Consider the following 13,302-nt stretch of genomic DNA (forward strand, 5'->3'; position numbering starts at 1 on the left):
TGCAGGGCAGTCTGGTCCAGTGGGTGTTGCTGGTCTTGGTCCAGCGCCTCCCATCTTCTTATGATCGCCTCCCTCCTGCTTGCTTCTTGTGGAAGACATGAACCTGCATCATCCACACAGACTACCCCAGCATCACGCTCCTGCGCAGGCGTACTTCTCTGTACTGTTGAGGGGAGAGCACAATACTGCAGTGCGCAGGTTCCAGAAAAGGTCAAAGAGCCCCAACACCTGTGCACTGCAGTACTTTGCTCAGCCCTCAACAGGGCAGACAAAGTAAGCCTGCGCGTGAACGCAATTCCGGGGAGCCTGTGTGGATGGTGTAGGGCCTCATCATCCACAAGAAGCAAGCAGGAGGGCGGTGATCATTAGAAGATGGGAGGCACCGGACCAAGACCAGCAACACCCATCAGACCAGACCGCCCCACAGGTGAGTATAATAAAACTTATTTTTCAGTTCTTCCAGGTCAGGGGCTTATATACAGCATTATGGAATGCTGTGTATAAGCCCTGAAAGGTGATGGCTGTATTTTATATCGGCCAAAACTGCTGACAGGTTCACGAGTTACACAGGTTAAAAGAGTTATACAATGACTTTCACTTCTGCATTGGATGATTGGTGCTACTAATCCATCAGTTAGGCTATGTGCACACGTTGCGGATTCGTGTGCGGATTTTTCCGCACCGTTTTGCAAATTCCGCAGGTAAAACGCATGGCGGATTACCAGCGGATTTTCTGTGGTTTTTGTGCTGATTCCTATTGAGGAGCAGTCGTAAACTGCATGGGAATCCGCACAAAGAATTGACATGCTGCGGAAAATACAACGCAGCATTTCTGCGTGGTATTTTACGCACCATGGGCACTGCGGATTTCGTTTTCCATACGCTTACATGGTACTGTACAAAGCATGGAAAACTGCTGCGAATCCGCAGAGACCAATCTGCTGCGGATCTGCAGCAAAATCCGCAACGTGTGCACATAGCCTAACAGCTCACGCATCCTATTCTCATTACTAGGCTAACAGTACGCTACTTTCTAAGTGGAAGTCACATAATGCCTGTGTAGAAATGAGGCGCTAGTTAACGTCTTTACGAAGTTGCCCTGAGATTGACAGGACAAAGTGAGAAGCAGCTGATTGCTGGGGATCTCAATAGTCACCAGAAATTATCAGCGGTTGCACTTGCACGCTTTCGCAGTGGTGAGCGTGTGTAGCACTGGTGAAGATAGACTGGACCAGTCACAATTCGGCCACGGTCAGAATTTTACATCAGTATTAGGGCTCATCTCCACTTGTGAGGAAAACGGACGAGTGCAATCCGATAAAAAAAATCGGACTGCACTCGGACCAATGTTAATCAATAGGTGACACTCCATTTGCGATTTTTTTCCCAGCCGAAATCGTACTGAGAAAAATCTGTGTCGGCTGAGAAAAAAATCGCAGCATGCTGCGTATTGCTGAGATTCTCAGACGAGACTCGCCAATGCAAGTCAATGGGTGCGAGAAAAAAAACGCACAGCACTCGCACCATGCGAGTGCTGTCCGATTTTTACGCACCCGTGTCCTTAGAAAAGCCGGCAATTCAGCGCAGAGTACAGTAAAATCACACTGACATGTTAGATTAGAGTAGATATATACACATAGAATAGGTATATATACATATATATATGTCAGGGAGACACCTATATATATATATATTTAATGCAGCGTGAGAGAGCTTTAAAGCTGGTAATTCAATTACCGGCTTTTGCTTTCTCCTTCCTAAACCCGACATGATATGAGATCTGGTTTACATACAGTAAACCATCTCATATCACCATTTTTTTTGCATATTCCACACTACTAATGTCAGTAGTGTGTATATGCAAAGTTTGGCCGTTCTAGCTATTATATTTAAGGGTTAAATGGCGGAAAAAATTGGCGTGGGCTCCCGCGCAATTTTCTCCGCCAGAGTAGTAAAGCCAGTGACTGAGGGCAGATATTAATAGCCTGGAGAGGGTCCACGGTTATTGGCCCCCCCTGGCTAAAAACACCTGCCCCCAGCCACCCCAGAAAAGGCACATCTGGAAGATGCGCCTATTCTGGCACTTGGCCACTCTCTTCCCATTCCCGTGTAGCGGTGGGATATGGGGTAATGAAGGGTTAATGCCACCTTGCTATTGTAAAGTGACATTAAGCCTAATTAATAATGGAGAGGCGTCAATTATGACACCTATCCATTATTAATCCAATTGAATGAAAGGGTTAAAAAAAACACACACATTATTAAAAATTATTTTAATGAAATAAAAACAAAGGTTGTTGTAATATTTTATTTAACGCCCAATCCAATCACTGAAGACCCTCGATCTGTAAATAAAAAAACATAATAAACCAACAATATACATACCTTCCGAGGATCTGTAAAGTCCAACGATGTAAATCCTTCTGAAGGGGTTAAAACATTTTGCAGCAAGGAGTTCTGCTAATGCAACGCTACTCCTCGCTGCAAAACCCCAGGGAATGAAGGTAAAGTAGGTCAATGACCTATATTTACCTGCATTTGCGGTGAGGCGCCCTCTGCTGGCTGTTCATAGATCGTGGGAACTTTCCTAGAAAGCCTGGGAGCTTTCAAGGAAAGCTCCCACGATCTATGAACAGCCAGCAGAGGGCGCCTCACCGCAAATGCAGGTAAATATAGGTCATTGACCTACTTTACCTTCATTCCCTGGGGTTTTGCAGCGAGGAGTAGCGTTGCATTAGCAGAACTCCTTGCTGCAAAATGTTTTAACCCCTTCAGAAGGATTTACATCGTTGGACTTTACAGATCCTCGGAAGGTATGTATATTGTTGGTTTATTATGTTTTTTTATTTACAGATCGAGGGTCTTCAGTGATTGGATTGGGCGTTAAATAAAATATTACAACAACCTTTGTTTTTATTTCATTAAAATAATTTTTAATAATGTGTGTGGTTTTTTTAACCCTTTCATTCAATTGGATTAATAATGGATAGGTGTCATAATTGACGCCTCTCCATTATTAATTAGGCTTAATGTCACCTTACAATAGCAAGGTGGCATTAACCCTTCATTACCCCATATCCCACCACTACACGGGAATGGGAAGAGAGTGGCCAAGTGCCAGAATAGGCGCATCTTCCAGATGTGCCTGTTCTGGGGTGGCTGGGGGCAGGTGTTTTTAGCCAGGGGGGGCCAATAACCGTGGACCCTCTCCAGGCTATTAATATCTGCCCTCAGTCACTGGCTTTACTACTCTGGCGGAGAAAATTGCGTGGGAGCCCACGCCAATTTTTTCCGCCATTTAACCCTTAAATATAATAGCTAGAACGGCCAAATTTTGCATATACATACTACTGACATTAGTAGTGTGGAATATGCAAAACAAATGGTGATATGAGATGGTTTACTGTATGTAAACCAGGTCTCATATCATGTCGGGTTTAGGAAGGAGAAAGCAAAAGCCGGTAATTGAATTACCAGCTTTAAAGCTCTCTCACGCTGCATTAAATATAAATATATATATATAGGTGTCTCCCTGACATATATATATGTATATATACCTATTCTATGTGTATATATCTACTCTAATCTAACATGTCAGTGTGATTTTACTGTACTCTGCGCTGAATTGCCGGCTTTTCTAAGGAGACCCGTGCGTAAAAATCGGACAGCAATACGGATGTCATACGGATGTTGCGATAAAAAAAATCGCATGACACTCGCATGGCACTCGCAGACGTTACATCAGTTTTTTCGGTCCGTAAATCGGACCATTTTTTTCTCACACAAGTGGAGATGAGCCCTTAGTAAGTCAAAACCAGGGGTGGATGAAAAATGCATAAGGCTAGGTTCACATTGCGTTAGCAGCAGCCTGTTCAGCACATACGCTAATGGGCTGCTGCTAGCGCAAGTGCCTGCGCTACATCACGCTAGCGCAGATGGAGCATCTGCTAGCTCCATCTGCGCTAGCAGTGACGGACCCGGAAACGCTGCAGCCAGCGTCTCGGGTCCATCACTCAAATGACGGCACATCGCTAGGGCACGCCCATTGTGGGTGTGCGCTAGCGATGCATTTGCCATTGCATTCAATGGCGGCGTTAACGGAGTACGTTACACCGCGTTATGCCACAATGTAACGTAGTCAATGAACGCAATGTGAAACTAGCCTAAGTGGTGACGTGTTTCTATTATACTGTTCTTCCGATTGTTTCACTCCTGATTTTGGTTTAAAAACACTGATGTAAAATACTGACCACATAATGAACGTGGCCGTAATGCGATCCCCGGTGATCAGATGTTGATTGCCAATCCTATGATTATAAAGGCCTGGTTCACATGTCCATGAAAAAAATACGTTACTGGTGCCACCAATGTTTTTTTCAGTATGGTTAAAGAAAAAATTTAATTACCGTACAAAGCTTCTGCTCTCCTTTGCAATAAACATGTACAGCACACAGACTGTACATTGCTGCCATCCGTGTACCATACGTGTTTTCCACAGAATCATAGACTTGTATTGACCCTTGTTATATGTGCGGACGGAAAAAAAACGGACATGCCTCTGTATGTTTTACAAGGACATACGATCCATGTAAAAAACACAAACATGTGCACAGCAACATAGGTTATAATGGGTATGTGTGGCATCTGAAAAAAAGATACCATACGTACTGGAGACACGGATGTGTGAAGGAGACCCAACACAACTTCACAATATTAAAAGACTGATCTAGCATTCCTCTATTGCTAGGTAAGAGGCGCTAGTGACACGCAGGGCTGTTGAGTTGGAGACGTGGAGTCGTAGTCGGAGCCCATTTTGGTGGAGTCGGAGTCATGGAAATTGAGGAGTGGGAGTCGGAGGTTTGGCTTACCGACTCCATAGCCCTAGCAGGGCTGTGGAGTCGGAGTCGTAGCCCATTTTGGTAGAGTTGGTGTAATGGAAATTGAGGAATCGGAGGTTTGGCTTACCGACTCCACAGCCCTGCTGACGTGGTGTCCATGGTTACCTTTCACATGTTCTATTGTATTTAACAGGCATGGCGCCAAATATAACCATTTCAGTAAGGACCGTCTCCTCCAGATGTGGAGATGAGAGGCACGCTTGGGGAAAAAAAAAAATGGTCTTGTACCGACAGGTGTCTGCTCCCTGGTGATCCCACCAGTAACGAGGCAGTGGTGGTACGGATACACTGCCATAACGTTCAGTGACTACAGGACTGGTGAAGGTGCCACTGCTTGGTGGGATTGCGAGCGATCAGATACGTTTCTGAGGATAATCCCTTACGGGTGTTATCCGTGGGGACCTAATTTCCATCATCGGTAGGAGAGAGGCGCTATTCACTGGTCGTCCTCCGGTTATGGTTTCCGCGTCCTATTCTGAAGCCCATCATACACTATAGATAGCAGTCAGCCACCTCGCTGACACTCCCTTACATGAGCGCTCGCTCTGCTCTGGTTTTCTCAACGACAGGTCACTGGCGGCTTATCGCTTACAAAAGAGAAGGATCGGCAGCTGAAATCAGACATGGCGGATCCTTATCTCCTCCGACATCATCCGCTGGGTGTCCCCATGTACCGCCCCTCTATATCAGCGTTAGTCTAATGTGTATGGGGGGGCTTTAAATATGACCAGAGCTATTGCGATGAGTGGCTGACCGCCGTAAAGCTATCCTCAGACACAAATGCTGCGACGGCGTGACCGCACGCCCGCCACCCACCTCATTGGCGGAGTCGGATGGCTTTCAACGTAACGCAACAGGCGACGTTAATACATTTTTATGTGTTTGTTAAAGGGACGGCAAAGACCCCTTAAGCAGCACCATCTTTCAACCGGAGAATGGTACATAGATGGGCAGCACCCCGGGGTGAGACATGCAGCAGGCCCCCTGCCCAGCCCCCTTCAGTTTTCGGCCTCTCTGCTCTGAGGGGGGCTCCAGTGACGCACTGTGTAAATCCCACCCAGGACGGTGCCCCCCAGCTCTCCACAACACCGGCACCGTGAGACACCCCACACCGACCCGAAGGAGGGAAAGCCACAGCCGTTGTCAGGGACATTTTTATCCCCACGGCCCCGCCCCCCTTCTCAGCCTGAGGGATTCATAAAAAAAACACATCCACCCTGCGGGGCCCGCCCCCCTCACACACCACACACGGACATAATGGCAGGCATTCGGCAAGCGAGAGGGCGGGAAGGGGAAGCGGAAGGAAACAGGGAGACCCAGCACTCACAGTCTCTCCTCTCCGCTCGGCGCGGCGGCCATTTTCTAACGGCTCCTCCACAGGCTGAGGAGGGAAAAGAGTGGGCAGGGCGGGAGAGAGCAGCGGCGGGGTGACGTCACCGCGCGTGCCGAGCCTACCTGCCTCTTACTCGCCGTGACGTCAGGGAATGTTTCATTGTACAGCGGGGGGAAAAGGCGGAGATTTCAGCGGTAACCCCGCCCACTTATTTGAATGAAGCCCGCCTCCGTCTAATGGAACCTTATGGAAGGGGGGCGTGGCCGCCTCAGACGGTGTAGGCTGTGGTGACGCAGTTACTATTATTTAGGCGGGAACTTGGAGCAGGTTCCTGTCAGGGTTTTTTTTTTGTGTGTGTATAATAATAATGCAGGATTGTGTTTTCTTGCACCGTGTTAATAATATCTGTGAATGGAGAAAAGGCTAAAAGACTTCCTGTAAATGAAGGAAACGTACAAGGGGGAAATTACAAAGCGACGGCTTTTCATGGTGGCTTGTGTAATGATAAGTTAGCTGGAAAGTGGGCAAAATGGTAACAAATCACCTGAGGAAAAATTTTATCTCATGGAAATTGACCTGCAGTGTAAAGCATCAACTCTGCCAGCGTCACCCACACACCAGAGGCTGGTCGCCCTGTCACTGGGTGCTTGGTTGTATGTCAGGGACCTGTCCGTAGATTTTACGGCCATAAACCTCCACCGCTTACCTAAACCTCAGCTTTCCAAGGCCAATTCACACATCCGACATTCACAGCCCAAGTATGGACCTCGAAGGCCTAGACCGGCCACCAGTCTGACTGGCGACCCGAATGCAACGGCGTACATGAGGTTGTCAAGTTTGAGTGTCATAAATGGACCGTGACTGTCTCAAGTGTGCACCCAGTCTTAAAGCAATGTACTATTAGTAGCTTCATTCGATTGTTATAGTTAAACTACCATGCAGGAGTCATGGAGGTGGAGCCATTGGGCAGAAGAGTCACAGAGGCGGGGCTAAAAATGCATATTATCTGTCTTGATTGGCCTTCTCACACCCTCCTCTGACATGGGGATGGCTTTCATATTCTTGTGCCGACCTCATTGGCGCATTGTGCGTGTAACCGCAAGCCACCAGGTCTTGACATGACGTATCCTGTGCTCAGGGTTGTCAATCAGTTGTCAAGTCAGTTAGTCCTCAGACTTTTGCCTCCTAATCTGAGAGCAGTATACTTTAGGGGCAGAGACCCTGATTGAAGTGATGTATTACTTGCTTGTCTGCTTTCTGTAGTTTTGATAAAATCACATTTTCATCAGCAGGAGATTATCACTAGAGGACTAGTAAAACTGCTTGTATAACCCTACCACTGATTGGCAGCTTCCTGCCTATGCAGAGTGTACATAGGAAGCTGCCAATGAGTGGTGCGGACTGGGTTATACAGATCTCAGCATTCAGAGAACGGCTAGAGAAAACTGACCTTATTAAAAACGGAACAAGCAGCACAGTCAGTGACACATTGCTGGAATCAGGGTTTCTGCCTTTACACTATGCTGCTCTCAGATGGGAGAGCAAAAACCCAGTGACAGATTCCCTTTAACACCTGACCACCATCACTCTTCTCCCAAGTTAAGTCCACCTCCTTTACTCCACCTCCATTAGTCTACCACCATGACACCATTACCATGACTCTACTTTTATGACTCCACCTCCATGACTCTACCTCCATGACTCTACCTCCATGACTCCACCTCCATGACTCTACCTCCATGACTCCTCCTCCATGACTCTACCTCCATGACTCCACCTCCATGACTTTTACAGGGTAATTTGCATACAGGGCCTGCTCAGATTAAACTTATTCTCTTACATAACTCAGCTACTAATATTACATATAATGATACTTTGAAATGTATAACCGCTGACCGGTTCCCTTTGATGGGGCCTAAGGTGATTCTACTTCTTTTCCTATAATATAAGGGGTCTTTCTTTATTCATATTGGGCCAAGGAGATCCCCTCAACTCTTAAGGCACAAGTGCACTAAGAAGATAAAGGATGAATTTTATGTTCATACCTTGTTGGATATTATTTATTTTGTCACGTAAACTGGACAGTTTTTTTTTAATCGGAATCCTATAAATGATGCACAGCATATATGACTACAAATCGAGGGGACGGTAATGGGCACAATAATGTGTGCAGCAAGGGCTATGTATGAAAAACGGGGTCCATTTTACACTATTTGTCCACAATTAAACTAAAGTAATAGCATGTTAAAAAGTATAATTTAAAAAAAAATTACTTATAACTCATGCGAAAATCACTTACTAGTGATTGTTTTGTTCCAAATTCTAACCATTGAGCGACAATCTGGATTTGTACAGTGTCGGCTTGTATATACCTCTGATCTGTCATGTGCAATGAGTGGCACAATGATGTGCAGGTTTAACCCCTATTTTTATTTTATATGTTTACTTTTGCCTAATCGTAAGAAATAAATACAGTAGACAATATTTTTTAACCCCTTAAGAACATAGGATTTGTTTTAATTTCTCTATTTTGGCTTTTTTAATATTTTCTTTTGATGTCTCTTCTTTCCATTTTTTAATACGGTAGTTCAGTTTAGCAAACAATTAATGCATTGTTTAATTTTTTTTTTTATTTTTGGGGGGAGTACAGAACAATTCTGACATTTTTTGTGGGTTATTTTTTTTACACTGATTACAGTGCTATATAAATGATATTCTAGCTTTATTACGCATGGTCTTATAATAATGGCTATACTAAGTTTATAATTGTTGTTATACTTTTTTATTTTTAAACAATAAAAACACTTTTGTCTCGTATATAATTTGTTTTTATGTCGCTGCATTGAAACAGCCGTGACATTTTTAGTTTGTCATGAGACATTGGGTTGTTTGGGGAGTTTTTTTTTTTTTTTTTTGCACAATGTCTCATACTTTTGATCAGTACCATTTTAGAGTACATTCATTTGTTATTGTTTTTTCACCATTCATTCCATTTTTATGCAATGTGATAAACAAAAAAACATCAGTCTTGGCATTGTAAAATAATATGTAATATATAAATAATGGGTTAATTGTATTGAACGAGACATTGCCAAAGTGGCAATACCAATTATCGATACTTTTTTTAATGTAAAAATAAAGGACTTCTTACTTATATTTTAATTTTTTATTTATTGTTTTATTTATTTTACCTTTTTTTAATGCAGTTTTGTCTATTAATAAGACTTGGATGTCCCATCTCCAGATCGCTAGTACCCTGCAATACATCTGAATGTGTTGAGCATAAATCCATGCACATTTTGCAAAAATCACCTCCTTTCAGATCTAGGAATTAGATTTTTCCGGCACAGAAATTCCTGTAAGATTTCCACCTCCTATGTACGGTACATATCATCATTATACGGCCTTATAACCTATATGTCATTTTTTAATTATAGAAAACAAAAATATGAGTTGTAATAATATATTAGCTACCTGGAGAAAAAAGTTATAGCGCGCATAGAGTTCTAACTATATTACAATCCATCCAATCTGATTATAAAATAGACCTTTTCTAGTTGTAAAAAAAAACAAAACAAAAAAAACGGAATATTTGGATACCGTGATGAATTATAACTGTTCAATTGGGTCAGCTTAGATAAAAACACAGATTTTGCATAGTTTTTTTCTAAGCTAAAATATATTGTACAATTTTTATAATTTTTTTATTGCTATAATTAATATATGAAAAATGAATATGATTTTTTTTCAACTATGATTAATAATAATAATAATAATAATAATCTTTATTTTTATATAGCAGCGCTTTACAGTTTTGCACACATTAACATCACTGTCCCCGATGGGGCTCACAATCTAAATTCCCTATCAGTATGTCTTTGGAATGTGGGAGGAAACCGGAGTACCCGGAGGAAACCCACGCAAACACGGAGAGAACATACAAACTCTTTGCAGATGTTGTCCTGGGTGGGATTGATTAAAAATAGACCACCGTTTTGTGCATGCAGCCTTTATGCAGATCTATGTGTCTTCGTGGTCAAACAGCACAAGCCAAATATACATTAGCTAGAAGCTGTAAACTTCTTACTGCTGCAATACAAGATACATTGTTGCAAAAAAAAGTTAGAAACCGGCAGAAACATGCCAAAGTGTGTCCACCAAATAATGTAGAAACATTGTATATATGACATTTAAGCTCCATTACTGCCCTATAGAATATATGTTTAAAAAGGTACGGAATGGACAAATTGGCCTATTTGTGTGTGCCCAACTGCCACGTCAAGGTCTGTTTTTGATAGGACCCTAAACTTTTCTATCAGACATAACTCTCCTGGGCAAAAAGTTTGCAAATGTAAAGGTCTCCTGCCACCACCCCATCCATTTAAAAAGGAAAGTCAGGGGAAAATATGGTAAAATATTAAAATTACCATTATTTTCCAGTTCAATCCACCTCCTCTCTAGCACTTCAGCTCTGTGGTCCGTGACAATCCTGCGGTGATGACATCATGTCCATAATGCGTGTGACCACTGCAGCCAATCACATCCTTTAATGGCTATACATATATACAGTACATAACTATTAGGGCCGGGGATTAGCTGCAATGATTATGCGAACTATTGACCGTTATGTAGGACCATTGGGGCAGTAGCGCTGGGGTTATTATTATAACATATTTCATGCCCTTAATTTTGATATACTTCCATCCATCTCCTAAATGTCATTCAGACATTGCAATATGCTATTGGAAGCAATCATTGTTTTGCTTTCACTTTCAAACCTTACTGGAAAATTCCAATAAATCTAGAAGGAAGTATTGTTTCAGAGCTTTTATTTAAAAAAAAAAAATGCATATTATAGATGAGTGTGTCTTAATTTTATAATAAAATATATATATTTTTTATAATAAATTGTTTATTAAAAGTACAAGCCTACATTAGACCAGATGTTCAGCAAAGGACACAAATATATACAAAAAGGTGAAAAAAATATAAAGTGAATCATTATATCAATATATATAATTAAAGTATATTTCCAGGATAATTTATCTGCAAAAAAACGGACAGATTTATAAAATACAAAATAAATAAATAAAAAAATAATTTGCCTAGAAAATTTTCCTTAGCAAAAAGACAATCATTTTTGTTTTTCTCATTTCCACTGCTACTTGGTATGCAAGATAATTTGAAATAGTATTAATTATTACAATTTTTTTTTTTTAATTAGTGACATCACCCTCATCTCTTCACTTTTTTATACTTAGCAGAAATCTTGAAGGAAACTGATGACCTAAAAATACCACAGAGCAAAAATGGAGTAATTGATCATGGCAATCAATCAAATCTCAACTCTAAGTTTTTAGTTTTGGGGTTAGACAGTTAAAGGGGTTGTCCAGGCTTGGCTAGGTGAATCCTTACACCCCCCTAAATACAAAACTGTCCTGTTTTTTTGTACCAACCAATAAGAGCTCAGCTATTAATTCTTAATCAGCTCTGGTAAATTGAATGCTGGACTGTGATTGGTTACTTCAGAAAATAAAGAGTTTTTCTTTTAGATAGAATCAGGCTGGGTTCCCATTGCGTTATGGGACCGCGTTAAACGGACAGCGTTGCACGGCGAAATTAACGCCGTGCAACGCGGCCGTTAACGCGCCCATTCACGCTAATGGGAACGCGCTACACTAGCGCGTGCCATGTTCGGCACGCGCTAGCGACGCGCCGGAGATTCCTGGCTCGCCGCGGACGCTGCTTGCAGCGTTCGAGGCGCGCCCGCGGTCCGTTCCCCGCTCTCGCAGATCGGGGATCTGCGAGAGCGGGGACGTTACCGCGACCCCGAACGCGGCCCCATAAAAAACATTGCGTTAGCGCAATCCGCTAGCGCTAAACGGATTGCACTAACGCAATGTGACCCAAGTCTGACACTTTTTTTGTGGCAGATTTTTTTGGGGGAAGCCAATGTAGATTCAAAAGGAATGGCAAATATAAATGAAAGAAGTAGATGTTTCATTTCTATAGGATTCACCTCTTGCTTTGACTCAAAAAGGAGTTTCATATAGCGTTTTTTTCCCCTGGTGTTTTCTCCTGGAAGTAAATAAGGATATTTTCGTCACTTTAGGTGTCTGTTTCTTTTTTTGATGAGTGACATTTTTTTTTAAACAATGCCGCATTCTCTGAGCATGGCATTTTATTCTTGTAGGCTTGACTGCAGAATTTAAAAATGCTTGGAAGAAAAGGCCTGCAAAAAAAAAGTCTGAGTAAAAAATTCTTCCCAAAATCAGCTTCTAAAAAAATGCATAGAAATTATGTAATTTTCAGGCTATGCTCCCACAATGAGTATTGGGGAGTTTTTAATGTTGCAGATTTTCTGCAGCATTTCTATATCTATTAACTAAATTAGGTCACTTGTATTTTCTTTCATTGCATTTTTTTTTACATGTGCTTTTACTTTACGTTTTTGATTCTGCGGCCTTCGCCTCTTTTTGGTATGTTATATTTTAAAGTAAACTACATTTGTTTTTGATATTTTCTGGTAATTGGCATTGACTAAACTTTATTGATACAGTCACATGTGGATTACATGCGTTTTTTTCACCTGTCGCTTTTCTGTGTCTAATGCAACTCCGGGGAAAATCCACACAGAATACTCAGCGTACCCTTTGTCATATAAACTATCAAAAATCCTTGAGGTCCCTCATGTCCCCCCTCCCTTTTTTCTTTCATCTATCATGTGTCTTGAGGAGACAATGGTGGGTGCCCTTATGTATAATGGCAGTGACAGAGATGTGAAACAGATTAAAATGTGAGGATTCACCTTTATGTCCAAATGACTGCTGAGGATGTGTATTGTCCCCCCTGAGAGACAGGAAAAGGTAATTAGGATCTAAGTGGATCAAAGAAGATCTCACACCCTTTTCAAATAGCTGTGGTCACTGCACTTACAATAAATCAGCAGACAGTATGGCTCCAGGAGAAAATATGGAATATCGGAAATTTCTATCCATCCGATATTAATGAGACGTATATTGTCGGCACCGGGATAACTAGGCAATCATACACATATTTTCTCATAATTAT

At 42.2% G+C, this 13,302-nt stretch overlaps 1 protein-coding gene across 1 annotated transcript in view; it reads right to left on the reverse strand.

Annotated features, from left to right (window-relative positions):
• Positions 1 to 6,290, reverse strand: part of MECP2 (methyl-CpG binding protein 2) — an 82,133-nt gene extending 75,843 nt beyond the window's left edge. The window contains exon 1 of the mRNA XM_069748404.1: positions 6,226 to 6,290. Within this exon, the coding sequence (XP_069604505.1) occupies positions 6,226 to 6,257 (32 nt within the window). The 5' untranslated portion in view covers positions 6,258 to 6,290. The remainder of the gene's footprint in view (positions 1 to 6,225) is intronic.
• Between the last annotated feature and the right edge of the window lie 7,012 nt (positions 6,291 to 13,302).

The sequence above is a fragment of the Ranitomeya imitator genome, chromosome 2 (genome assembly GCF_032444005.1).
Source record: "Ranitomeya imitator isolate aRanImi1 chromosome 2, aRanImi1.pri, whole genome shotgun sequence".
Taxonomy (NCBI): Eukaryota; Metazoa; Chordata; class Amphibia; order Anura; family Dendrobatidae; genus Ranitomeya; species Ranitomeya imitator.